General features: G+C 42.5%; 4 protein-coding genes across 9 annotated transcripts in view; 1 reads left to right on the top strand and 3 right to left on the bottom strand.

Annotated features, from left to right (window-relative positions):
• The window catches only part of LOC100120269 (protein bark beetle), a 28,129-nt gene extending 23,772 nt beyond the window's left edge, over nt 1–4,357 (bottom strand). Inside the window, exon 1 of one of the 2 annotated variants that reach the window (XM_031929348.2) lies at nt 3,785–4,357. In XM_031929348.2, the coding sequence (XP_031785208.1) occupies nt 3,785–4,135 (351 nt within the window). In that variant the 5' untranslated portion in view covers nt 4,136–4,357. The remainder of the gene's footprint in view (nt 1–3,784) is intronic. The other variant, XM_031929349.2, reaches the window with a different exon arrangement.
• Nucleotides 4,358–5,295: 938 nt separating this feature from the next.
• On the top strand, nt 5,296–8,421 carry LOC100120298 (nuclear distribution protein nudE homolog 1-like). 4 transcript variants are annotated; one of them, XM_032599508.1, is made up of 5 exons: nt 5,296–5,431; nt 6,440–6,722; nt 6,842–7,269; nt 7,341–7,542; nt 7,635–8,421. In XM_032599508.1, exons 2-5 carry the CDS (start codon nt 6,634–6,636, stop codon nt 8,029–8,031), a joined length of 1,116 nt encoding a protein of 371 aa, XP_032455399.1. In that variant the 5' UTR covers nt 5,296–5,431; nt 6,440–6,633; the 3' UTR covers nt 8,032–8,421. The 4 variants fall into 4 exon arrangements, with proteins under 4 accessions (XP_032455399.1, XP_032455400.1, XP_001603955.2 ...); XM_032599509.1 differs by lacking the exon at nt 5,296–5,431 and adding an exon at nt 6,105–6,352 and having other exon boundaries at nt 6,959–7,269; XM_001603905.3 differs by lacking the exon at nt 5,296–5,431 and adding an exon at nt 6,106–6,352.
• LOC100120331 (myo-inositol 2-dehydrogenase) lies at nt 8,196–10,885 on the bottom strand. The gene is made up of 4 exons (XM_008213159.4): nt 9,936–10,885; nt 9,632–9,877; nt 8,977–9,358; nt 8,196–8,919 (listed from the first exon to the last, which is right to left on the bottom strand). The coding sequence occupies exons 1-4, from the start codon at nt 10,016–10,018 to the stop codon at nt 8,461–8,463; spliced, it is 1,170 nt and encodes a 389-aa protein (XP_008211381.1). The 5' UTR covers nt 10,019–10,885; the 3' UTR covers nt 8,196–8,460.
• Nucleotides 10,886–11,358: 473 nt separating this feature from the next.
• LOC100120385 (RNA-binding protein fusilli) overlaps nt 11,359–26,873 on the bottom strand; it is a 39,651-nt gene continuing 24,136 nt past the window's right edge. The window contains exons 5-12 of one of the 2 annotated variants that reach the window (XM_032599507.1): nt 26,274–26,328; nt 25,872–25,982; nt 24,055–24,325; nt 23,759–23,974; nt 23,444–23,668; nt 23,194–23,368; nt 15,276–15,487; nt 11,359–15,162 (exon numbers count right to left, since the gene is read on the bottom strand). In XM_032599507.1, the coding sequence (XP_032455398.1) occupies nt 14,893–15,162; nt 15,276–15,487; nt 23,194–23,368; nt 23,444–23,668; nt 23,759–23,974; nt 24,055–24,325; nt 25,872–25,982; nt 26,274–26,328 (1,535 nt within the window). In that variant the 3' untranslated portion in view covers nt 11,359–14,892. Of the gene's footprint in view, nt 15,163–15,275; nt 15,488–18,415; nt 23,369–23,443; nt 23,669–23,758; nt 23,975–24,054; nt 24,326–25,871; nt 25,983–26,273; nt 26,329–26,873 lie in introns of those variants that run through there. The other variant, XM_001603981.6, reaches the window with a different exon arrangement.

The following is a 26,873-nucleotide window of genomic DNA, read 5'->3' as shown; positions in this document are numbered from 1 at the left end:
CTCAACACTCCCGATTTCATTTTCCACCCGAAGCCTATTTATTACGGGGAAAACCGTCCCTCGACAAAATCGACTCTCTCGGCTCGTCTATTATCGATTATTCGGGGGGGGCCGGTCGCCTAAGCTACTCCAGCCGAGCACAACAAGCGGCCCCGACTCTCCGCAATGCACCTGATGCACGAAACCCGAGCAGCAGCAGCAGTGCGCTTATCTTATCGTCGCCGGCGGCACACGAATCCAGATTAGAGAGACGCGCGCCTCGTGTGTGTGTATTGTACGGAAGTGTGTCGTCGAGTCGTCGACACGTTGCGCAAACCGAGAAATGATTCACCAAAGCGATGCTACTATATGTGTGGTTTTGGTGCACAGGCGGAAGAGATGTTCGGTTCTGCGAAATTCGAGCCGGGATGAATGAAGCTGTTTTTTTAAGGAGGAAGAAAGTCGATTGAGATGATGATGGTATATGATGGGTGTGTGCTCGAACAATCGACTATATTAATCGTATCAATCAATTGGATCGTCGCGGACGCTATGAGCCGTGCGGTTATTGATCGATATATTACACGAGCTATAATCGCGTTACGTGATCTAATTTTATACTCTAATGTCATGTCCGCCCGTGTTTTTCGCTAATAAAAAGCCTCGCGCGTCTTTTCACCGATCGACAAAACGCTTACTCTCCCCAACCGCTTGCGTAACGCCTCTTAATTGCTATTCCAGAAACACAGTACGCGCCGAACGTCCATACTCAATAGGAGAAAAATCACAATAGAGCATCGCAGCACTCGGCAATCGCCTATCCTTTTACGGCGCCTCAAAGCCGAATCACGAAAATGAAAAGCCTTCCGCATTATCGCGTACCGAGAATTTTCCATCGAGAAACCGCGGCGCGCAACGATTATCATCGGCGGGTTGTGAAACAGCTGACGAATGCGACTCGCGCGCGAGCCGAAGTGAATCACACTCTCCCGATAATAATACTCGTACAAACGTGTATACGCGGCGAGTATATGATTCACTATTCGGAAATCGTAATTGCCACGGAGCATCGTTTTTATCAGCGTTACACGGCTGCGGGGTATTTTTCTTTTTTTTTTTTATTGGCTGCCGGAACGCTCTCTAAACACGATCATTGCGAGAAACCGGCGCTTTCGCGCGAGTGCGAAAAGTCACGAGGCGCGGAAAAAAGGCGGCGACAATGCTCGCCGAGGCGTTGGTTTTCAATAGTGAAACTTCTTTATGATTTTCGACCTTTTGCAAGAATATAGGACACTTTGAACGTTCTCGGCGATAAATAAGAGCGAGAGAGGAAAAAATAAAGTTCGAGAGAGAAGGCGATGCGCTCGGAAAGCGAGTCAACGACGACACCTGCGCTCTAAATACCGTAGCTCAATATTTAACCTCCATCGCGCACTGCACTAAAGTCTAATCCGAAAACGAGCCCACGCATTTAATATCGAGCTTCCTTTTTCCAAGGTGCGGGCTATAAATAACTCCTCTCTCACAGTGCGGATGATCGTTTCATCCTCCGAAGAATTCTTTTACGTGCACGTCTCACCGTCCGGATTTACGAGCGGGTGTGTAATATTTTTCACGATTTTACACGCCCCCGCGACTCCGATCTATTTTCCACGCAGGAAGGAGATTCCGTCCGCATACGATCCAGTCTAGTGTGCGGATTAACGGCGAGTCCGATCGGAGCGGCCGATTACGTGTCCTAGTTACTTTTCTATGCATTGTGCGCGAATAACAAGACTCGCGCGTGTGTTCTACGAATCGGTGCTTGCGAGAATCGCTTGTTTATTTTTATTTAAAAATTTCGAAAATTATCAAGGACATCATAGCGAGGAAGAATTTCCAAGCACCAACGGAGAAATTCCTTTCCCATCGCTCGCCGTCAGCTCTCACCCTACTACTACTTTTTTTATGCTTCTACTCTCCTCGAATTACATCTCGAAAAGTCCCGTCCGCACCGCTCAACCCTTTATTCCTCTATACCGCGAACCATGATACACCTGTGGCAAAAACTATTGAAAATATTTGGAGTAGACAAAAAGCCCTCGTTACTTAAAATGCAGGCGACGCGTGTCGTCAGAAGAAAGCAAACAAAACAGAAACGTACGCGTATACCTATGAGAGAAACCAAAGAAGGGCCTGTCTCTCCGTATACCTGCTTCTCTCTCTCTTCTTTTTTACGGGGCGGGACACACAATGCGTCGGAGGCGCTAAATCGAGTCAAGAAGGAAAAGCGTGTTCGGGCCCCCTGCGCGCGCGGGCTTTTCTCGAGATGCCGTTATGAGTCCGGAATGACTTTAGGGGCCTTGGCTTTGATTTTTTTTCTTCCTCGAGGGTTCGACGAACCGAAGAAGAAGAAGAAGAAGAAGAAGAAGAAGAAGAAGAAGAACATAGGCACAGGGAAAATCCAAAGTTTTCTTCTTCGAAGGCCGTTGATACATACGTGCCGGAGATACAGGTTTCAGATACAAGTGGGATGGATGAGGCCGGAGATGGAGAGAAGTGTACGATAAGCTTGAATTTTTTCTCTCCCGAGGGATTTTATTGTTTGTTCAAAGGAGAGATGGAGACGTTCGAATTTGGTTTATCTATGCGAGTTTTTATTCTATACAGATGCATCGTAATGAGCGTGTCAACAGTATTAACATACACATACACACAAGAGAGATGTTTGAATAATTCATCTGTTCTCCCGGGTGTCATCCACAAAGGAAACGTCAAATTACAAGAAGATTCGAAAAGTGTAAACACGAAAGGAAAAATCTGAAGCAGCGCGCGAATAAGTATACTCTTTACATAATCTCCCTTTTCCGGAAGCTTATTATAACTCTCTCTCCGGGGAGAGAGAGAGAGAGAGAGAGAGAGAGAGAGAGAGAGAGAGAGAGAAATTTCACCGAACCGCGCGCGGGTATGTAACGTCGATCGATTCGGTAATTCGCGGCAATAACGTCATCTCTCACGCCGTTTTCTCAGAGAGAGAGAGAGAAAGACACATCCGTCTCACCGCGTATACAACCGCGTCGAACCTTTCTCTTTTTCTCTCTCTCTCGTTGTGCAGCTGAGGCACTGCGGAGAGACGCGCGATGTCTCTCGCGCCCGGACTTTTTCTGCGCGCGCGACGCGCGAGCTATATGCATCAGCACTTATACCTTACCACCTCGAGAGAGAGAGAGAGAGAGAGAGAGAGATCTCAATGAACAAAGAAAATTCTTCGGGCGAGAGAGAGAGAGAGATGCATCGCTATTTCGCGAGAGCCGAAAAGAAGCGCGGAGTTAAATCGTGGGCAGAGGTGTGGGTTTATGAGTAGTGGTCGGTAGTTGGATTGCCATTGACCTTTGGCTACGTCTCGGAGTATCTTCTCTCGTCCGAGCCATCATCGAGAGTTTCGGAGAGACAGCACAGAGTCGAGTAATTGCTCCCGAGCGATGAACGTTTAAGTGACAATTAGTCCGGCAGCGGTAAGTACGGTATACCCCGATTAAAAGAGCGTCAGTCCCGGCAAAAACGGTTTCTCCCAAGGTACAATTGTGCTGCAGCATGGAAAGGTGACGATTCCGCAGTGCAACAGTGGTAAAAACTCTATCGAGACTCCGATCGAATACCTCCGCAATGAGTGATACAGTAAAGTCGGATAAAAATCGCGTATCGCAACAGCGCCCCCCCCCCCCATAAAAGTCCTTTACATAACCTTCGCTCCGCGCACAACATCGAAAATCCACGTCCTACCTCAACTCGCGCAGCGCTTCTAGCAACCGCACAAAGAACTCACCTCGGCCAGTAGGACGCCGCGCACGGTGATGCCGATCATGGGCGCGAAGCGCACCTCCACGCCGGCCTCGATGCTCAGCTCGGCGTCCCGTTCCACGAATAGGTCTTCCCGAAGCACGTAGGGGCTCTTGGCTCGTTCGAGTAGTCTCCGTCCCCTGACGATCTTGCCACCGGGCAGCTCGGTCAGTCCTCGGTAGCCGGACTCGACCGAGTTCGAGCTCGCGTAGTTCGGCTCGGTGTAGTAGATGGAGGAGGACTCGGTCGTCTCCTGCAGCGCCGCGGCTAGGAGCCCGCGAGCGCCGAGCAGCGGTAGAAGCAGCCAGAGTAGCCGAGGCATCATCGTCTTTCTCATCGGTGCGAGTGTCTTATGTTATTCCGTGCGAAATAAGCGGCAGCGTTATCGCTCACCCGTTAATTACACAAGCTTATCGAGTGCGAATCATCGGCTCGCCGGTCGTCGCGTCGTCTTCCTCGCATCGTCATCTTGATGTCTCCTGCTGTGGCTCGCGGCTGCATCGACCTTCTTCTCCTGCAGTGTGTGTGCTTATTTTCACTTTCCGCTCACTTTCGTGTACGCGCGCGCGCGCACGGCACACTCGATAAACACGCACTCGCGGCGGCTGCGGCGCTCATCTCTCGCGCGCCTTTCAATAAGTATTATTATTAATATTATCGAGATTCCAGGCGTTGATGTTCGCACTCTGTATATAGAGGAGGAAAATACGTTACTATCCCCGAGCTAGCGCGCAGTTCCGAAATCTCAAAACAGGTTTCTCGGTCCAGCGCTGCGACTACACTCTACACTCTACACGCACACACACACACGACGTAACGGCTACTCCCGCTCGCGGGTGGGAGGCAAGCGTGCGCCTCTATCCGAGAACTTTGAATTCAAAAAGGCCCGACGCCTGCTCTTCTTCTGTGTATATATAGGTAGGTAGCACAGGTAGGCAGATGTGCCAGACGTGGTACTCGGCTCCTCGCGATAAGCCACGGCCTCGGGAGACAATGGCGAGTGTGCGCGGACGATACGTGCGAAGAGCTGGCGCGCGCGAGCGAGCTCCTGGCGCTCCGTTGGGTGCGGTTTGACTGCTGCTGCAGCTCGCGAGTCGCAGCGCGAGCCTGTACTCTCCTGGAGCGGAGAGCGCGGCGAACGCGCTGGTGTGCGTTCTGTTCTCCTCCGCACCTCTCTCCGCGAGAGCGCGCGCCGCCGGGGCGACTTCGAACGTCGACTGGTTGGAGGAGCCGAGTCACGTGGGACGCTACGTCACGCAGGTTGTGAAACAGGTGAGTCCCCTCTAGCTCGCGCTCGCTCGCGCCTATATGCAGTTGTATTGCTGAGTTTATGCGGGGCTTACACTAGCTTTTTGCGGTTTGGATTCCGGTTGGAAGCTGAAATTTAAAAGGAGACTTTTTTTATGACAGTGAAAAATTGATATATTTTTTTTTTTTTAACTTTTTTGAGCTTGTTTTTGACGTTATTTACACTTGGTTATTTTATAACTAGATTCAGAGAGAGAGAGAGAGAGAGAATCTGAGAGGCAGAAGTGCCAGTAAGCTAATTTTCCTACCGATGAACAATGTCGAAGGCATTGAATTCCTCAATCAAGGGGAAACAGATGATTCATGGAAGTTTATAGTTAACGAGGTCAGTGAAAACGAAACGAGTTCATACATCATACCGATACACTTGATTATGCAATTGATGAACTTCGCGCGGAATATGCTGAATGCCTCGTTGGAAAATATTACAACGTTTTTTTATTCAAATCCAAAGGTGTTCTTGAAAGTTTTTTTTACTCCGTTCTCGATATTTCTTTACATCTTTACATCTTTACGAAGCAGTAAACATATTTAGAATCATTTTTCATTATAAAATTGACGATTTCGAACATCTCTGTGAAAAAAAAAAATCACCGACCGTAACGCGAACACCCCAAAAGCAAAAACAAAAGCCGCGCGCTCAATCGAGCCGTCAGCATGGCCGGCGCGCGCAGCGACAAAAAAATTCCCGCAACAGTCAACAATGGGCCGACAAAAGCGCAAGCGTAAACCCAGCCTTACACCTCTCTGTATACTCTCTTTCCGCCGCAGCAAAACACAAGGGAACAGAACCGACTCACCTGGAACGGCGGCGCTCCGGTTCTCTCCAGGTTGGCCGCGCACAAAGCTCGCCCGCGGTGCCCTGCGCTCCACTGGGCCGTCCGCACGCTGCAGTGCCGTATAGTATACTATATTCTTCTGTGTACGCGCGAGAGCCGGCTCTGTAGCCATGGCGACGAGAAGCTCGCGTGCGCGAATGTGCGCCTGAGTTGGGGGTATCGGAGTGTGCGCGCTCGTGTGGGTGGTTGCCGGAGCGTAAGGCGGGCTTTGAAAATCCGGTTTCGGTGCGAATATTCAAATTCAAACGTTTAACGCGCGAAAAATTACCTCGGCGCTCCGTCCGGTGGAATTTTACTCAACTAATTTTTCATATCCGCCCACGCCGTTTACCTGAATCTCTCGTTGCCGGCTTCCCCTCCGCAGGACCGAGAATTAGCCGATCCGCATAAGGGTCGATCATAAACAGGTCATTAAGGCAGTGTCGCCGGCTCGTCGCGGTGATTTTCCGAACGCACGTATATAAAAGTACAGTATACCTATATATACATCGCAGTTTCCGCACGACGCGGCCCTTTATGCTGCTCAGCGCCGTAAACACAACAGCTTCGAGCGTCGCATTCGGCTATGGAACGTTGTGGGCAACAGGTCGGTTTGGCATCTGCGTGTACAGTTGATCGGCCGAGGACAGCATAGGCGTCGCGCGTGTCACAGTGTAAACAACATTCGAGAGCTCGTGTATACATCAGGATGATGGAAATAGATGCGCCATCGAACTTCGCTTCAAAGGACGACGAGGTGCGCTACTGGATGGACGTCGCTCAGCAAATGTGCCAGAGGTACGTAAACACTACCTCTAAGCCTCTATACGTTTGTGCGACGATAGATGATTTTGCGTGCGAATACACGACGATAACACGCGATCCTTACCAATTGATTATTGTTGTACTTTTTAAAGAAAAGAGGAAATCGAGCGAGAAATGATCGAGTTCCAAGAGAACTCGGAGCTCTACGAGAAGGAGCTGGAGACGTCATTCGAGCAAACTGACAAACGAAATCGTGATTTGTGCCGCAGGAACGAGACGCTAGAGTCCGAGAACTCCCAGCTCAAGCTTCGGCTTAGCGAGCAGATGGCCGTTCAGGCGAAATTCCAGGCACAGTTGCACGAACAGAAGAGGCACAACGATCAGCTGCTCGTTTGCATAAGGAAACTCGAGCAGCAGAACGATGATCTGGAAAAGGCCAACAGAGAGTCGAAGACGGCCGAGGAGGAGCTGGAGATGCAGTTTAACAGTGTGCTGGAAAAGTTGGCGTTGCTTCAGACGGACGTCGAGGAGAAGGAGGGATTGAAGGTCGTCGTGCAGCGGTTGAAGGACGAGAACAAAGGTATGCGAGCCTGCTTTTAATCGTTTTTATCGCGACTGTCAAAGTGTTCAAATGTCAATTGCTCGTTACAGAACTGAAGCAGCAAATTCAAGTCGACACGAGACAGTACAACAGCAACAGCCGGCTACCCATGAAATCTGAGGAAATGCAGAATATCGCGATCAGTCAAGTTTTTGAACGTATGATGGAATTTGATAGACCGCAGAGTAAGAAAGAGATGCGGAACATGCGAGAAATGGAAGAACAAGTCGACAGTTTGCAGGATGCCCTGAGGTAAGCCTCGCGTACAAAATTATAACTTCTGTTTACGGGCTTGCAAATTTTTCCAAATTCATTCAACGTCGGATTTAAAAAAAAAAAAAAAGGATCAGTAAAGAGGCTCAGGAGGACATTGCATCCAAGTTTGACTCGGCCGTGAAGAAGATCGCATTACTCGAAGCGGAGCTGAGCGACAAGAAAAACGTCCAGGCAACCATCCAGAAGCTTCAAGAGGAAAACAGAGACCTGTCGCAGGAAATGGATGTACGTCTTCGCGCGCACAAAAGCAAGACCCTTCTCGAGAGGACGCGTTCCCACTCGATCAGCAGTAAGTTGCAGGAGGAAAAGCAGAGAAGCTCCGCGGGCAACCGCGTGAGCCGTAACATCGAGAACAGGGTTAAGAAAGGCAAGGAAGAGGAAAAGCGCCAGCAGAATCTCACCTGGTTCCTCAAGAGATTGAGATACTCCCAGCCCAACTGGATGCGCAGAAAGGAGCAAAATTAAAAAGCAAACTGCTTGTAAAAGCTTGACGATTATTTAATGTCGATTGATATTTCTTATGTTCTCTCAACGGAAAAGAATTTTATTTTTGGACAGGTAATGTAAGCGCTTTACCCAATCTTAATAAGTCGTGACGCTTTAACGTTTTATAGTTAATATTCGATTTATTTCATTTTTCATAAGTAAACTTATTTACTTATAATTTCGTTAGCATTAATCGGTTTAATTTTTCGGTTTTTCATTCTCTATACATTTCACGACACAATGTAAAAGTATTTTTGTCCGATTTCCGTGTTATTAGTAAACAAATGTAATTCAAATAGCATATTTACCTTCCTCGTGTAAACCGAGGCATGCAATAAATAAAACAGCATTTATTTTTATCATAAAAAAGGATTAATTTATTAACAACTTCCACTCGCCCTCGTTCATTTAAACATTAGTAGGCAGCTCTCCGTCGGCCCACTTGATGTCAACAGTCTTACCGGACCTCGCGGATTCCTCGCAAGCCGAAGCGATCTTGCTCACCGCGAGAATCTCCTTGGCCTGGACAGCAGGCTGGGCCTTGCCGAGCACAACGTCGAGGAAGTGCTCCATCTCCTTGTAATAGGCTAGTTTGAATCTGCTGGCGAACGAGTACCAGATCGGTGGCCTGCGCTGGCCGTTCTGGCCGTACTGGGTGGTGACGCAGTGCATGGGCTGTTCGTTGGTTGCGTCGACGACGCCTCGCGGTCCGAAGACCTCCATACGCTGGTCGTAGCCGTAGACGGAGTTGCGGGAAAGGTCGACCATGCCGACGGTGCCCGAGGGGAAGTGGAAGATCCCAGCCACCGTGTCGAAGTCCTTGATCGCCTTGATCTCCGGGATGTGGGCGCTCGCGTGCACCGCGACCTGTTGAACCGATTTATGTAAATATTCGCAACGATCGGTAAGCAAACTCCTTCTCACCTTAGTGGGATACTCCCCGAGCACGTAAGTCATCAGGTCGATGTCGTGGACCATGCAGTCGTGGAAGATACCACCGGAGACCTTGAGGTACTCGATCGTCGGCAGGGGCGAGTCTCTGGCAGTTAGCCTGATGGTGTGGGCATGGCCGATCTCTCCGTTGCGGACTCGCTGCCTGACGTTCTCGTAGCTCGGGTCGAACCGACGGTTGAACGCGCAGAACAAGGGCTTGCCGTTCTTCACCGCGCATTCGTAGCACTTGGCGGTGCCCTTTGGGTCCTCGGCGATCGGCTTCTCGCAGAACACCGCCTTCTTGTGGTCCAGGGCTTTGGTCACGATCTCCTCGTGGGTGTAGGTCGGCGAACAGACGACCACGGCATTGACTCTGACGTTTGAAATGAACAAATTTTATTATTACGAATTGTTGAACTTTTTAGAAGCTAAGATGTCAAAATAGACTTGATACAAAAATCCATAACCATGACTTGCAAAAATGATTATCTAATGTTTGTAGTCAGCCGAGATACTTTCTTTTGTGATTACGTTGCGCGTTTGCGGCGAGCCTTTATCGTGACTTTGCGGGTTTATTCCATGCACAGAATCAATTCATTTTACATTTAAAAAAATATATATGCTGGTAGAAAAAAAAATAACGCACTTGGGGTCTTTGTAGACTTGGTCGGCTTGTTTGCTAGAAATCACGGGGATGTCGTCGAGGCGCCAGTAGCTCTTGAGATCGTTCCACTTCGATTCCATGTCGTCCACAACATAGAGAAGCTTGACACGTGGGTTACTGACTAGGTGGGACATGTGGATGGTACCGGCACGACCCAGACCGAAAATCGCAACTCCGATGACCGGTTCCTTCTTCTTGTCAGTTATTAATTGATAGTCGGCCACATATCTGGAGTAAAATGAATTATTTAGAGATTTGTTCAAAAACTCGTAACTCAAGAACTTACTTCTTGTAGAGGTAATCCTCGGGCGTAGGCTCAGGTTTTGGCTTGAGATAAGGCGAGTCGTTCCTGAATCTAGCGGTTGCCATTTTTTTCTTTGTTTTTTTTTTCAAAAGTTTATCTCCGACCTTGCGACTGGCCGACCGGACGAGAAAGTGAAGATTCAAGCCTCTAAGTGGTGACTCGAGTAGGACAGTTTCCGAAGAATCGCTGGTTTTATAGATCCGAGATGAGAGCGAGGGTTTGGTGGGAGATCCGAGGGATCGTTCGAGCGATGCTCTTGATACAGTGCATTTGAAAATATTTTATTATTGTTTACACGAGCTGCTTAGTTGAGATTATTTATTATCGTTTAGACGAAAAATGACTTAAAAGTATATTCTTGCCCACTACGCAACATCTTTTATTTTTAATATCATAATTATCTGGCTCATTCAAGTTTATTTATTACTTGATATCATTACGCAAGAGAGCGAGCGGAAATAATTCAGCTCAGTTATCACTTTAGCAGTGGAAATTTTTGATGAGCAATATTTTCAATTCCATTATTAACGAAATTTTGGCATGAATGCATTTTTATTTAAAAATTCAGACGTAAAATTTTTTCATAATCCAGCTACAATAATAACGCCATCTCGTCGATGAAACTGCAGCGACATTGAACTTTTTCCCAGTATCACTTCATAAACACGTCTTTGCAGTGTTCAGGGTTATCTCCGCTGTTATCACAAATCGGACAAACTATCTTTGTTTGCATACATAAATATTATAATATGTATGCACATATTCGTCGTGCGGCAGTGGAAAATATGAGATAATTTATCGTTACATCATAGTTTACCACTTTTTTTATATAGACCATTGCGTTTATGCAGCAATAAGCTTTTAAATTTCTGAATAGAATTTACCATGACTATGCAAATTTCTCATACCGCAAAAACGTTCGACTTTCCGTAATGTACTTTCGAAGTTACATTATAAATTGATTTCAAATTTGAATAAATTTCCGAAATGTGAAAGAATACGTCGAATTGTGCATATTCCTTCTCCTGAACAGGTAATTTTTCTTACGGGACCCAATTCCCAACACACGCGTTGAGCCGACATTCCATCGATCTTCATTACTGCATCCGGTGAAACTGGTAAATTGACTTCCTCGTCGTTTAACTTTTTCTCGAGCTTACAAATTCTCATAGTATAACGTTAACAGCTTCTCTTTGATGTTTCGAGATGTCAACTTTATTAGCGTTTGTCGTGTTCTTTCATCTGTCGCTATTATTCCTTTATCCGATCACTTACCGTTTGAATTGCATTGCATCGTTCTTCGAATCAACGTTGCTCACTTATTTCTTCAGCCAATGATGCATTTCGATAGTTTGTAAGTTGGATAATACGGATGTTGGATTTTAATTTGACAAACAGACAGTAATTTTTTAAACAATATTTTTAATATATTAATATTGATGTAACATAATAATTAAATATTAAAATTAGATTATCAATGAAATCGCGTACAACCGTGATTGTGTCATTCGGCAGCAAGGCTGCATAACAATGGATTAAAATCCTTTTTCAAGTTTAAGAGTGCTCCACACCTTGAGTGACCCGCCACCTAGCGAAGAAAACGTTTTTTGTTTATTATAATTAATTGACTAACTTTATCATCATAAATCGAGTTTCAGCACGTGCAATAAGTATTAAGGAATGTTTGAAAAAAAATTAAGCAATTAAAATTAAATAATAACGGCTTATTTCGTCGGAAAAAGTAAAATTGTAGTTAGCAAAATGGCCACTGCTTCTTAAAATTTGTCCGACGGAATAAAATGTGAATTTAAACTTTTACCTAATAAACTTAATTTTGTAATATTTCTTGATTACACTTGCTGAAACTCACTAATACCCACTTTTCAACCTTTAAGTTTGTTTAAATTATTAATGGTTATTCAGACGTAACGTGGGGGCGCTGCTAAAAATTCGAACTTCTAGCATAAGTGTGGAGCACTCTTAAGACTCACTGATCTTTCAGATTCATTGGCGGTTAGATTCATTTTTTTTCGTTTCTCTATTATAGTCTACGTCAATGCTTCGACTTTTTTTAAAAACTTTTCTTAATTCGTCGCGCATCTATACACTAATTGCTACAATCTTCTTTTCGAGTGTTGTTTTCATTCGTTAAACCTAGCTCTTTCCAATCTTCTCTTGACACCGACTTTACGTCGTGATTTAAAAAAGCATTCGAATCAAACTTTATCTACACTTCTCATTATCGTTTACGATACTTAACTAATTTGCTATATTTTTTCACGACTTCTATTAGGAATTGCACGTGCATTCTTACATTCGCATACGCGCACGACGGATTCTCGGGCTTGCCGTCATCAAACACTTGTCAAGCTTTCATCTCGTTCTGCGATTCTTTCCACGAGATAAATGTATACTGCTCATTCGCAGTGGTGCCTAACTTATTTTTCCTAACTCAAATACAAAGTGGCTTTTCAGTGTTCATCGATAATTTAATTTGGGGACAATGGAAACTATGATTAAAACATCAAAAGCTTTGATTATTATAACGTCTCATAAAAAGTATATAAAAACATCACTGAACTCAGTACCTCTGTTCATTCTTGTTGTACAGTTATACAATTAAAAAGGACCTTATGTTCTTAAATTACGTATTGCACCAATCGAATTTTCGTTCGGTTTAACAGCCAAAAATTTTAAGTCACATCTGACATTCACTTTATGCATTCCAAAATGATTTATTCAAGTCAATAAGTTCGATGTCAAAGGCACAGCGGTTTTGTAAAAGATTACAACATTGTACAACAAATTTTTCCAAGAAAGATTTGTTAAATTATATGCTATTCGTTTCTCGTTGAACAAAAAATGGAATGTATCTCCAAGTATAGAGGATTTTCGTTTTTCATCTCACGCAATCGCTTTGACATGCGCTACACATGAATCACAAAGATAATTAAAATAACACGTAAACTAATAAACACATGTACGCATGACGCCTTTTCTCTTCGCACTTTATATATAGAACAGTAATATTTATATTTATAGTATGTATAGGTTGCATATATATATATATATATATATATATATATATATATATATATATATTAATATTTGTCATTGATTTTGCGTCATCGTTAGACAAACTTCAGATTCCAAGATATGTTTCTTTCTTTCATGATTTTACGACATTTGAGAATGTCTTGTTCATTAAATTAAATATATTTATATATCTATATATTTATATTATGTTTGATCGTATAGATCTATTTTCGTATATATAATATCTGTAAAATATATAGATTTCTTAAACTACACATATATATATATTGAATATATATTAACGACTATAAAGCATACTCCTTATGAGTTCTATAGAATTGTCGTTTCATCTTGCTTTGCATTTGATATTAATTCGTGGACAGAATATTCAAAGTATGCTTAGATAGTTTTAGCTTTTAATGCGCAGGGGTGATTTCGAAAAAAACGCATCTTGATCTTTGAACATTTCATTCAGCTTGTCTAGATCTCATAAAGCAATTTTTCACGACAGATTGATTTTCACTGCTTTATAAGATTTTCGAAAAGCTACAGTACGCAAAAATTTGGCAAGTAGAGACTATAGTTATACATTTATGAGAAAACACCTGCTCAAGGGATATCGAAGATACGTGCAAAAAAGCGATACCTTGAAAAAGTGCGTTCGCGCGTTTTTTCGCATCACCCGTTTCGGCTAATCTTATCTATATATTTGTAACTATATTTGTTTATTTATTTATTGCACAAAAGTTGCTTGACGCTTGTATAAGAGAGGCTCGATTATTTATTGCATCTGCATCATCAGCGCTCCTTCATTGCCGGAGCGTTCTAACGAGGTTTTCGCAGAAATTGCACTTCGGTCGATCGCAGGAAAGAAATGGCAATTTCGACGGTAATTGAAGAAAACGGTAGTTATACATATATTATACTATAGTACGTCTCGGTACACAAGTCAAAGAACAAAAACAGAGAATAGCTAATAAAGTATCTAAACTAAACCACTACAAGCTAACGGCTACTAGTCTTGCTAATGGGGATCAAGTGTTGAAAGTATTACGTACGAACGATTGCTCGGGAAGACATTTGTAATATTTGCTGTTTGCGTGCACGGCATACTATGCCAGTGTCGAAAAATATATTTTACTGATTATTATGCGTCTAGAATTGTTACGACGGAAAATTGTATGAGCAGCGACGAGCAACGCAACTAAAATTTTGAATCAGTTGCAAACAGATTTTTTGATAAAATGTACTTTGTTCAACCCACAAATGTTTTCCGGCTCGGCTCGTATCTGCTCGAAAGTGTCGTATAACGTATTATCCAATCAATTTTATAAAATACGAATCGAACATACACATGCGTGTAAAGAATATATTAAATTTAACATTAATTACACTCTAACTATAGATCGCGCGCGAAACTCGAATAATAATACACACTACTCTGCGTAAAGTAGACTTCTTCTCTTGATAGCAACGAGGATAAAATCTATGTACGTAACGCACATGTATCGCGCGAAACGCGCACAATTATCAAGTTTTAAAAAAAGGAAACAAAGTAAAAATACGCGATGCGCTCCTTCCGTCGAATTCCGTTCTTTCGTCGCGCTCGACAATTGGTGTGCGCGTGCGTGTATACATCATCGTATACTTACAGACACCGATCGACGCACGAGGGCACGCGGCGCTCGTATTTGTGTCTAGACTAGAAGGCTCCTGCCCGTCAAGGGGGCACGCCAAAAAAGACTACCGTACACTTTGTTCTCTCTTTCTCTCGTTATACGTCTATACCGATATACGCATGCACGCGTTCGTCCTCGCGCATTGTATACACAGCAGTGAGGGCCTCGAGAGGAGACGAGCTCGTCGTCGTTTTCGAGACTTTGGCAGATTCTGAAGCGATTCCTTAGTGACAGGTCGGAGGGATGGGAAGTGTGAGGGAGGGAGCGTAGAGGGGATCACACTCGACCGCGGGGTTGGTACGCGTGAGAGGATCGGCCCGGCTACGGGATGGACTGAGTCTTGAGTGATCGACGACGAAGAAGAGATCGACGTACTGGTTGCAGGGCGCCTGGAGCGACGGGTGGCTCATCCGCTTGTCGACGTCCGGCCGTGGGATCAGGGCGTCCACGCGAGGCTCTGGCGGCCCGAGCTGCAGGCATTCCGGCGGTGTCAGCTGGAAGTCGTAATTTTAATACTTATTAAAATTAAAATTGTCCTTATGTCATTAAAATTTAATTTTAAAATGCCAAACTAAAAAAGTCAATTTTAAAATAAGTCTATACTCACGAGTGCAGCCTGCTGAGGAATGGATGTGATCCCGGGCACAGTTACTGGATTGTAGTAGCTCGTCGGACTGACGGGTGGCGACGGATAAGGCCAGTAGAATATCGGCGGATAGGCTTGGGCAAACGGAGCCGGCGGTCCACGTGGCAGCATCGCCGCAGGCGGTGCCGGGAATATCGCGCCCGGTGCCAGTGGTGGAGACATCATCGCGTTCCCTGTTGTACAGAAAATCCCAACCATCATCAGTCAGTCCCTTCATACGCCTCTCTATCGCTTACTTTTTTTCTACGCGCTACAATTATTACGACGATAACGCGACGATAACGAGGGTTTTCTATTTTTGGACGCGCACACGTATCGTAGTTTTTTTTAATCGCGTGGTTATACAGCTTGGTTCAACTCGTGACCAGTGGAATAAGTTTGACACTTTTTTTATTTATGCGTATCGTGAACACCAGAGAGAAATAAAAAAATAGCCAATTATATAAGTATATAACACCGTTAACCCAATGAGATTGTCTATGTACAAAAAAGTAATAATAAAAAAATGCGTCTACTCTTGCTTTTCACTCAACTATAAAGAAGATCAACATGAATTGCCAATGAGGCTGTTATGAGGAAGTTTGAATAACCGCGAAAGACGACACACACTTGTCTCCCGCTATACGCATCACAGCGTTTTCTCCCGACGCATGACGTACCTTCGATTGCCCACAATCCATTTTATTTGAAAACATAATTTTCAAGAGAAAAAATGTAAGGATCGGATCGATGGACAATCGTAGCTAAGTCGCGCATCAGCCAGCTTAGGAATAATGATTGACTTGGCCTACCTGGAAGCACAGAAGTTAGTATTGCACGTAGAAGTCCCGCTACCAAAATTGACACTGCACCATCATAACGTAAATATACCTTTATGTGTCGCACCACCGAGATTCTGCCCAAGTTTCTCGTTTTTTTTTTGTTTTTGTTTGCCAAATCACCATGTAACGTACACAACCATACGCACTTGCCCAAATTAACATTCTTTTTCTTCGTATCCCTCTCTTTTTTTCAAATCTACTTTTAAGATTTAGATATTTTTTAAAAAATGCTAATTGACGTTCATTACAAAAAAAAAGAGAGAGAAGGAGAAAGAGTACACCTTCTACTGTAACTGCGCGGAGAAGCATTTTATTTCCACAATTAAGTCGCATCGCCTGAGTAAATAAAATTCCCAGATTGTAAATCACCCAAAATAAAAAAACATTCAAGAGTTCAATTTGAAACTAAGTATATGAATAAAAAAAACGACAGTGTAAGAAGAATCAGCCACTATTAAGTATCTAGCAAACGTGTGTGTACCTGCGCCCCAGCGACAGTTTACCACAGTATATACCTTCACAACATGATAACCGCGCTTCTCCGCGCCAATTTCAATTTTGCTATTGTACCAAAGAATTGAAGCGTTTTTTTGTTTGTTGTTATGTTCTTGCCAGACAAGAAAATTTTCTCGCTTATGATGACTTGAATCTTCCACTTTTTCCAACGATGCTATAGAGAAATTACTTTGATGGAAACGCGTACACGATTGTAAAAATTTATGTTAAACATACAAAATGAGAATTGTTAAAAAATAATGTACGCGTTTCCATCGTTAATGAAATCTTACAGTTATATTTGATCTTAAATATTATAACAAATAGCACATGGAGCTAAAGCAGGCATCTTTGGTAATGTTATTGCAAGAGTATAAGTGATCGCTTAACAGACACGAGTGTGACTTGAGTAAGCATTACGATTAAACTCGTCATGATTCCATCTATTACACATCCTTTTCCTCGTACTACCACCATACTTTTATTATTAGAGACAAATACTGATGACGCCTTCAAGAGCTGACTTTGCATTATTTTCGTGCACAGATTCGATTGAAATGAAAATTTAAAATACACATTTAAAAGTGAAAAAAAAAGAAAGAGTTGTTCTACAAATAATGCTGAAAATAATAGAAGCGACTATGTCAACTACTGTTTCAAGTTATTCACACTATCAACATCGTGAGACTGCCTATAAATAGTAAAGTTATGATACAAAATAATAGTGCAAAAAGCCAGCCTATGAAAGCGAGTATATATTTATGCAATATAAAAATGCATGGTGATAATATCGAGGGAAAGGAGTATCTATTATGTAATCAAGAGCACTGATGGATGAATGAATGAAGTGTGAGAAGAGAATATGCAGTGTGAAATAAAAATAATAAAAACAACAACGAAACTAAGTATGTAAAAAAGACAGAAGACAAAGAAGAGTTATGACATATATATATATATAGATTATCTCCAGGCTTAGCTTCCACGAGAAGACGACCAAAGATACCTGCGTGCCCAGTGTGAAATAATGTAAAGAAATCGAAGCGCGACTCAGCTGCTCGTTGCGCAATTTGAGACCACATCAAAAACAGCGGCGTCGCGCTTCGATTGGAACAGGAGCGATGACCGTACTTTTTCCGAGTTTATACCCGTTAGAGAAGTAAATGAAAATTAATCACTTTTGCTCGGTTATTCGGTCTCCGTTGTCAGAGACGCGATTATTCTTTTAATGTCTGCCATTTCGTTGGCGTCATTCATGCAACCAATATTTATAATATGTATAAATGTATTTGTAAAAAATTCTAAGGTTCATGCATAAATTCCCAAAATATTGTTTAATACAGCGAAGCCGATAGAGTCAAGCGCAACTGTGAATCAAGTAAGACATTGAGTAAATCGCATAGCAAAAACAAGTGCGACTGATTACAATTGCATCTTACTGTATCCTCAACAAGGCATTGAACCAATAAGGGCTTCAAAAAGATAATTCCCAAACTAATGAGCAAAGCTGCGCTGAATAAAATACTTGCAACTGCACCAATCGATTTTCCGTAATTGATTGATTTTTGCCAAAAATATGCTACTATTTGAAAAAACACTAACTACATAGCGAACGCGGTCACACAATTTTATCTGCGCTTAAAAATTAGATGACACAAGAAAAATCCAGAAAAAAATACATATTTGAAATCACAAATAAAAGAGCAAAAAAAGTACGACCACCGTGCAAGGTATTTCAAGGAATGTATATAAGAGACCACCAAAACCCGCCAAGCGCAAAAGATAATATCCACGAGACACGAGTACATTTATTAAAACATGATTATTGATTATAATCATCGATATACAAAGAGTATACAGTAGGTAATAAACGTGTGTTCTATATATGTCCATGAGTGTATCGGTTTTCGTTTTTTACTGCATATATGCGCGTTACAAGAAAGACCGATTTTGCTCTGCGAAAAAAAGGTACGTATATAAAGTATATATGTATATATGTATATATATATGAAATATATATATCTATTCTTGTAAATATATGTGTATCTATCAAGGAGGCTTTCTCTCTATTTCGTAGATTCGCTCATCACAATAAAAAATAATGGAAGAGGTGCCCCATCGTTTGTATTATATTGTGTCGAGGCGCTTATAAACATTTCATCGTTTTCCCAACCGCGTAGTGCTATTTTTGTTTGAAAAATGCATCGACGAGGTTAGCTTTCGCGAGAAGGCAAAGGCAGAAGCTTGTGTGTGAAACCCGGAATGTGAAGTAAATTTGTGTTGCTTCATCACTTTATCCCCTTATTTCTGAAAGTCATTTCTGCGCTAAACGCTCCAAGTATGTGGACTGATAGATATAGAAAAACGTGTCCTGTGGTCCAAACACAATATAATTATTGCAATGTCAAAATTAATTTTTTCTATGTATATAGATATAGCAAAATGAAATTAATCATGTTTAAACCACATTCCAATCACGATAAACCAAATGTTAGCCACCATATCACCAGACAACACATCTAGCACAGTTTACTGAGGTCTGGAGTGAAAAGTTAGTACACGTAAAAGAAGTTCTTGTTTTCAAGGCAAAAAATAAGAGTCTCTGCACAAGACACTGCCGCGCAGACTCGGCGAAAGCCAACAATTCTACTTTGGTGTGACGATTTCATTATGCTGATAACTCAAATTCTTTCATTTCGATTATATATTCGTCATCTGTATATCTTACTAATATTATGTTAATCACTGCGTGGGTTCTGAATCTGTCTATGAGCAAAATGAAAGCATCACAAAACAAAAAACACACTTACACCCAAAACCACTGATTCTGTCATATCTTTGAGAGAAAAAAAGCTTCACCACTGACAAAATCACTGACAATGGCGTGCATCCTTGATTAGAACGCGATTTAGCAATCGTTAACAGGATTATTACCACCTCTACTTATTAGACGAAAAAAACTTAACGATTTGCAAATACGGAAAGCTTAATTAACTTAATTATGTACAATTCGCCAATTTGTGCATGTATAGTATTGACAACTGATCACGCGATGCAATTACTTATTGTCCAATCGAACACACGATTGATTTTACGGAAAAAACTGATGGTCCTAGATCGAACAATAACATGCTGGTCGATCGTTCTTATTACTAGGTATGCCTATCAGTACTTGTGTTCGTCGGAATGATTTATTACTCGGTATCGACTAAATTTTAAATTGATTTTTTTTTCATGTGGTGAGATATTAATATATAATTATAAGAAGTAATATCGATTGCCACGCACTTAATTAACATTTTCTCACTCTTTCATAAATCTTTTCAGTAAACGGAATTCATATATATCTTCGAAATGTATCTTATAATATAGCGAAACCATGATTTCTTTTTTCGTTTCAAGAAGGTTATTCTTTTTTTTTTAATATACCGTTCCTTTTTAGAGTCAAAACTCAATTCGTTCGTCACCGTCGTATAACTATATATTCCAAGCCACGACTTCGTATACATATTTAATCACCAAGAAATGTTAATTTACATTGAGTTTTGACTGTTAAGGTACAATTTACGATTTTGTCCCTTATAGCTTCTGTTGAGCAAAGCCGATGTGTAATAAAAATTGTAAAATATTTTTTCTCAAATCTAACATTTCAAGATCAACAAAACGGCTTTACTCGACGAATGTCATGAGCACTTATATAAATACATTAGGTGCTTAAGGACGAACACTATAGCGGTCTGCAATGTATACGTATGATCGGCAATTTTGCGATCGTCAGCGCGTGTTCATTTCAAGTTATAACAGTAAGGAGTCGACAAGCGTTATATTGGCCACGAACAATTTTCGCGCGTTTCTTATCGCAGAGACGGCGAGAAACTAGTGTAGTTAAAGTGAACACACCTCCACATCCCAGTCCATGCATTTATTCGTCAATACCATATCGAATACCGAGCGGCAATGTCGTTCGATTTTCAAATCAAAACATACTTTTCCATGGCTATACGGCACTTTACTAACGTTCGATACGCATCACCGCTTGGTTGATAGGCTTTTATTACAGCTAAAAAAGAGATTTCATTATAGAGCAAAGAAAAACATGATTGGGATCCGCCGTATGACTATTTCATGGATTATGAATGCAACTAGTTCGAATATTTGTCATTGGCAAGGAAATGAAGGTCAAGCATCGATTGGAATGTGAGGCTCGTGCTTATAAAAGGAAAACAATTTTGGGACTACTGATTCTGTCGGAGTACCGGATGAATCGTTAAAGTCAAGGGAAGATAAAGACGCGTCAAAAAAACTCTAGGATATGCATCATAGGAATGTTTATCGTATATGATTGGTCCGGTACTCTCGCATCCTCAGTACTGCCCTTAAGCTTATACGCGACTTACAACGCCTACATATATATGTATATATTCATCGTGTGTATATCTATAACTATAAGAAAAAAATATTATCAACCTTTGCGTCCCTTCGCCTTTGTACTCTAAGTTGTCTTTTTTGTGCTTTTTGCTTATATAAATGAATTGTCGCAATGATGGGGTCGCGAGTCAGGTATACCGAGAAGGAGAGGACAAAGGATCGTTTCGAGGGAATGAAGCACCTTGGGAAATCATCACCTTCGCTTATTGGGGTCGAGTGTGACAGACAGAGCTCTTATTCAGGATTGCTCTATATCCAAGCTTTGCTCTAACTTTTCGCTAATTTCAAAGATGGATGGGATCCACGCTTGATTTCTAATCTAAATACATAGAAAAATATACGTAGCAAAATATATACATACAATATAGATTTTTCATATATATGTATATATAATAAAGCTATAAACTATTATATTGTCGATTCAAAGATATATGCTTTATTTACAGAACTAAACTACAAGAAACTCTTGTATTCTCGTTACTTTGAAAAAGTAATCGATTCAAAGATTTTGAAATATCTCGAAGAATAGAAATTTTTCAAATGTAACAGACTGTTAAGAAGACAACAGTTAAATTACTCTCTCTATACTATACAAAATAATTACAGTTATAGAAAATAAATATACAGTAAATAGAGTAGACTGTAAGAAAAGTTACGGCCGGTATCTATCATAAGGAATTATCAATTTTATAAGTACTTCATTTTATCACTTTAAAGGAAAATATCGACATGTAAAGGCACTTAGTCGGCATCATTATATGGCAAAAGCCATATTTAAAAAAAAAAGTACAATGATTTTTTGTAGATCAAAAGTGTCCTACAACAAACAGTTCAGGACAGTTTCAGGTAATAAAACTTCCGATAGGCATGATTGTGTAAACTGGTGTATCAAAATTACTAAGAAAATCTACAGTTTTATCACTTTCAAAATTTATTATTCTGAATGTGATAAAGAGAAAGTATGACGTAGTTCAATTCATGGATTAAGTACCAGCTCTAAAAATTCTACTTCTAGTCTCCATAAAAATAGAGTGCTGCAATTTGTTTGTAAACTATCAGAAAAATAATTACACCTATTTATATAATTTTATAACGAACAACTACTAGTAATAAATGGACAATAGAACTTTATATGTTGTACCACTATTGGCTTAAACTTATATCCACTATTAAATAGTTTTATGAATGATCATTTTTAGTAGAATATCTTTGTAATTATTTTTGAACTGGGTATTGAATATACCGTAAGTAATGATAGATTGGAGAACACTCCGTATCGTTTATTTAAGTACGGGTTCCAATAAATTCGAAATAAGGAAGAAAAAGTAACAAGCCCAGTCAAAATCAAAGTGATAAACTTCTGGTTAGTTCCAAGCGAACTGAATGATCTACAATTCCAACTTAAATCTGTGGGAAGAACTGAGCGGGATAGAGAGTCGGAGCGGCTGTTTGAGTCGCATGAAATGCGGCTGCAGGTGTCTGCCAGGCAGCACGTTTTGGTGCCGCAGCGGCAGTTTCTGCAGGGAAGGCAGAGTCCCACGATCTCTTCAAACCCAGAAGAGCGGCGGGATTGATAGGGGCGCCGGGAATCATAGAGGGAGCTAGAAAACCGGGAGGTGCATGTGCCCTGAGCAACGGAATCCTGTGCGAGGGCATGTTGAAGAAGAGCAGAGGCGCGGAATTGGCAACTGCGGCATGCTGAGCTACAGCTTGGGCATGAAGTTGCTGCTCGTGGCTGTAAGCCGGGCCCAAACTCGGGTGGTGAGGATGTTGATGCTGGGCTTGAACATTGGAGGGCAACGCGAGAGCTTTACTGGTTGATGTGGGCGAGGCAGGCGAGGAGCCGGCACTAGCACCATTCTGGGCCAAGGCCATCAGCCAGAGATCTTGCTGTCTGAAAGCCTGGGCCTGAGCCGCTTGGGCTTGAGCAGCTTGCGCTTGTGCTTGCGCTGCCTGAGCCTGAGCTTGGGCTTGAACCTGAGCTTGAGCTTGGGCCTGGGCCTGTACGAAGGCGTGAATATCCCAGAGGGGCGCGGAGGACTGGGGAGCGGGCACCGGCACCTGAGCTGGAGCCGGTGGCACAGGGCCTTGCCCACCGCCAGCGGCGGTCAGTGAACCGGGTGACAGCAGAGCCTTACCCGGTAGATGAGTGCCTGTCAACACCATATTCATGTCTTCGCCGCTGCATTGGAAGACCTCGATGTAGCGCTGTTTCTTGCCGTAGATCATGTAGCGGTGATGGCGCTGAGAGGCACACACATACGCAGCCGCCTCGCTGTTCATCTGAATGAAGGCCTCGCCCGAGGGTTGACCCTGTTGACACAATTCAAGTTAGATCTCCGATATTTCAGGGTAATTGAACAACTCGATGATGTGCAGTTGGCTTACCTGAGCGTTGAAAACCATATGAACACCCTGATACTCGATATTTTTCGAATGCTCTCCCATGAACTCGAGAATATGCTCGACGAGGGCCTCATACGGAAGTCCTCGCAGACGAACGCAATCCTTGCGAGTCCCGGACGTGATGAAGTGTTGCGGAAGAGGTAGGGGAGGAAGCGGCTGCATTATCGTTCTCTCAAACGGTTTTATGTCACTGACTCTATTCAATACCTGTGGATTAAGAGTATACATACAATTAATTTCCCGACCAATGTGAGTCCCTACTGCTCTGCAATATCCAAAAAAGAATCAGCTACTTGCCTGCTGAACCTCTGCCGTCGTACTCCGGAACAGCTCGATGTATCTGCTCCCAATGCAGTCTCTGTGCTTGCTGAGAGCTTTCGCCGCATCCTCCTCCTGGGCAAAGAGCACGAACGCGTCCCCGGTGGCTCTGCCGTCGGCCTTCTTAACGAACAAAACTCCGTCCTCTCCATCCAGCACTTGACAGGGCTTCTGTCCAGTCAGGAAAAACTCCAACTGCAAGCACAACGTTCAAATTTAAAACTCACTATATCTACGATTTTTAAATTTCGAACATCACAAAAGCTCGAACGTACCACTTGCTTGGCGGTGCAGTCGTAGGGCAGACCTCGCATCCTGACGATGACCTGAGCTCCGCGCGACAGGAAGGCGTGAGCCTCTCCATTGGTACCGCCGGCTACCGAGACGAAGTCCTCGCCCAAAGCCTTGTAGACCTCGATGTAACGCTGGTCGATGTGGTGCTTGTGCCTCTTGAGCGCCATGTCTCTGTGCTCCTTGCTCACGAAACGTACCAGAGCCTCACCGTTGCGCCTGCCTTGCGCGCTCAGACACAGAGCCACGCCACCCCTGTCACAGTCAAAATGGCACTTTAGCATTCGTTCGTATTTTCTAGCTCAATCTGTACATTAATTACGATCGTGAAATAAAATTTACTGCTATAAATCAGAAAAATAGCCAGTGCTTAAAAATATCGAAAACAACGATTAATAGATTTTGTTACGATCGGCTTCGGGTAATAAGAATAACAAACGCAAACATAACTGTTCTCAACAGCTGTCAGAACCAGCTGAACATAAACAACAAAATACGCGACGCCGTTGTTCACGTTGCTAAGGGTCGCTATGCGCGATTCTTGGCGTTCGAATCGCGCAACGTTCAGGCTCGGCCACAACAATATATAGGCAACGATTTGCCTATAAGCACGATGCTATGACTGAAACGAAGGGGCACTCGTTAAGTTCAGATAAGCAAACGGACCGAGAAGTTAGCAATCACGCGAAATCATTCGGTTCTACATTAACTTTTTTGCCTCAACTGACGCAAATGATTATACCCGCCGTATACACAATTTGCTGGCATCGCTCGTTCGTATATGCGCACGCGCGAGCATAAAAATCGCATCGCGATAGCCTTTTGCAAAAAAAGCCCATCGCACGCTTGCATATAGATCGAATTCGATTGGAATAAGAAAAATTCATATATCGCGAAAGAAAAAGCGCGAAAGTCAAGTTGATGAGCGTCGAAATGATTTACGGCTAGCCTTCGTTTACAAATGACTAATACTGTCAATCGCGTACGGTCATGCAGGACATTAGCGGGCGCTATCCGTTTTGATATTTGAAAAAAAGACGATAACAATGTCTCGACAACAATCCAAATATTTTAGCAACGAGTTGACTCAATGCAGCGATACTCGGTGAATCGTCTATATTGTTTAACAATCGAAATAAAAATTATTCGAATCCGTCCGAACCAACACAGCCTCAACTTCAGCCTATGATCCGTGACCCTAGATAAAAGCTTATCTCTTCCGGCGGCCGAGGTTCGCGAGTCCTCCCAACTTTCGAAAAATGATTCGCCGATTGCGAAAAGCGCCTACATGCATATGCTCAACTCCGAGTCAGCAAATCAGGTTCGACTGTGTGTGTGTGTTTGTATAGGTGAGTTCGTTGGCACTGCAAAAGACTTTTTTTTTGTTCAAATGCGAATCGGCGAATTTTAAAACTCAACGGAAAAAAAAATTAAAATCAAAGTTTGAAACAATTGTACATTCAATACACGATACAGCTATAGACGTTAACGTGCACTACGTTTACGAAAATTAATGGCGGAAAGTGTACTGAAACAATTAAATGCATGAAATACACGTGAAAACTTTCTAGCCGCTCCAAGCACATTGAATAACACTTGAAATAATTATCCTTTACCTGGTACTGAACCAAACCCCATCCAAATGCTTGCACATAAATACGTCATGGTGTTAGATATGTATATCAGAAAATTACGTACATTATGGACTATATTTAATGAAGGAATTGCGCAAGATTTTTGCAAACTCGATGATATCCCCCCATATTCCAGATCCAATTAAAACAAGCGTAAGTATACTCACTTTGCCACATTCAGTCCTCGGAAGAATTTCGCGACGTCCTGGTCAGACGATTGCCAGGGAAGTCCTCGAGCTCTGACTACGCAGTTGCTGTCTACTTTCTCATCTTTCGAGCTGAAAAATTTTAATTGAAATCTTAATTAATCTGCGTGCGCGCATCGTTGGGCGATAAACAAAATTATTCGAATATTTCACAGTCAAGCTCAATTTATTAGTTTCGTCGAACACTTTCTACTCGTTCCGTTGAGTAATCCTTTCGAATGAGTTTACGCGAATTACGCCCCGGCCTCATTTTGACGGGTTTGACGGCAATAGGTAAAAATGTGCGTTACAATGGCGAGCCGTGCAATTACGTAAAGCTCATTTAAAATACTGCGAGCACAGGTGAACGCGTTGTAAACTTACCATATACCAGGTTCCAGTACGAGGTTCACTACTTCCGGATTCTCGAAAACGTGTCCTGCAACAACAAACAGAGTTCTTCTTAAGCACCATGTGAAACCTTTTGAAAATTTTCTACGAAACTAATTGTTTTTTTATTTTTCCAAGTTCATTGCACGAGTTAATTCGATTCGAAGGTACAAAAGATTCGTACTTTTATCTTCTGCCATAATCTTGCGATTTCGGATAACGATATTGCTTTTATCAGTACCGAGGAGTAATCCAAAGAAATTTTATTTTGACAACGTTCAATAATTCACAGGCCAGCGAAGATCTTAATAAGAAGCTTGATACAGATATTGCAAACGAATTTAACGAACAGGTCTCTGAGAAACTTGAGCACGGCGATTTTTTTCATCCTCTACACAGTCTACACAAAACTACCATTCGCACACTCGATAATCACAAAAATCGCAGCTCGCTGCATTAAAGCAGCCGAACCTTCAGCGTCGAGCGTCGCGCAGCGGAATGCAGCCGTGCGCAGTAGTCGCGCAGAGAGAAAGAAAGCACACAGCAGCAGCAGCGGCGACTCGCGAGCGTTTCCCCGGTAACCTTACACCCTCA

The sequence above is a fragment of the Nasonia vitripennis genome, chromosome 4 (genome assembly GCF_009193385.2).
Source record: "Nasonia vitripennis strain AsymCx chromosome 4, Nvit_psr_1.1, whole genome shotgun sequence".
NCBI lineage: Eukaryota > Metazoa > Arthropoda > Insecta > Hymenoptera > Pteromalidae > Nasonia > Nasonia vitripennis.
Note: the sequence above shows the minus strand (reverse complement) of the source record. Positions and strands in the feature narration are given on the sequence as shown.

Excerpts from the sequence above, each read along its gene's own strand:
- LOC100120331 (XM_008213159.4), bottom strand. The coding sequence starts at position 10,018 with ATGGCAACCGCTAGATTCAGGAACGACTCGCCTTATCTCAAGCCAAAA. Across the intron at positions 9,878-9,935 it reads GAGGATTACCTCTACAAGAA|ATATGTGGCCGACTATCAAT; the intron begins GTAAGTTCTTGA and ends ATTTTACTCCAG. Across the intron at positions 8,920-8,976 it reads TCGGGGAGTATCCCACTAAG|GTCGCGGTGCACGCGAGCGC; the intron begins GTGAGAAGGAGT and ends TCGGTTCAACAG.
- LOC100120298 (XM_032599508.1), top strand. The coding sequence starts at position 6,634 with ATGATGGAAATAGATGCGCCATCGAACTTCGCTTCAAAGGACGACGAG. Across the intron at positions 6,723-6,841 it reads GCTCAGCAAATGTGCCAGAG|AAAAGAGGAAATCGAGCGAG; the intron begins GTACGTAAACAC and ends TACTTTTTAAAG. Across the intron at positions 7,543-7,634 it reads AGTTTGCAGGATGCCCTGAG|GATCAGTAAAGAGGCTCAGG; the intron begins GTAAGCCTCGCG and ends AAAAAAAAAAAG.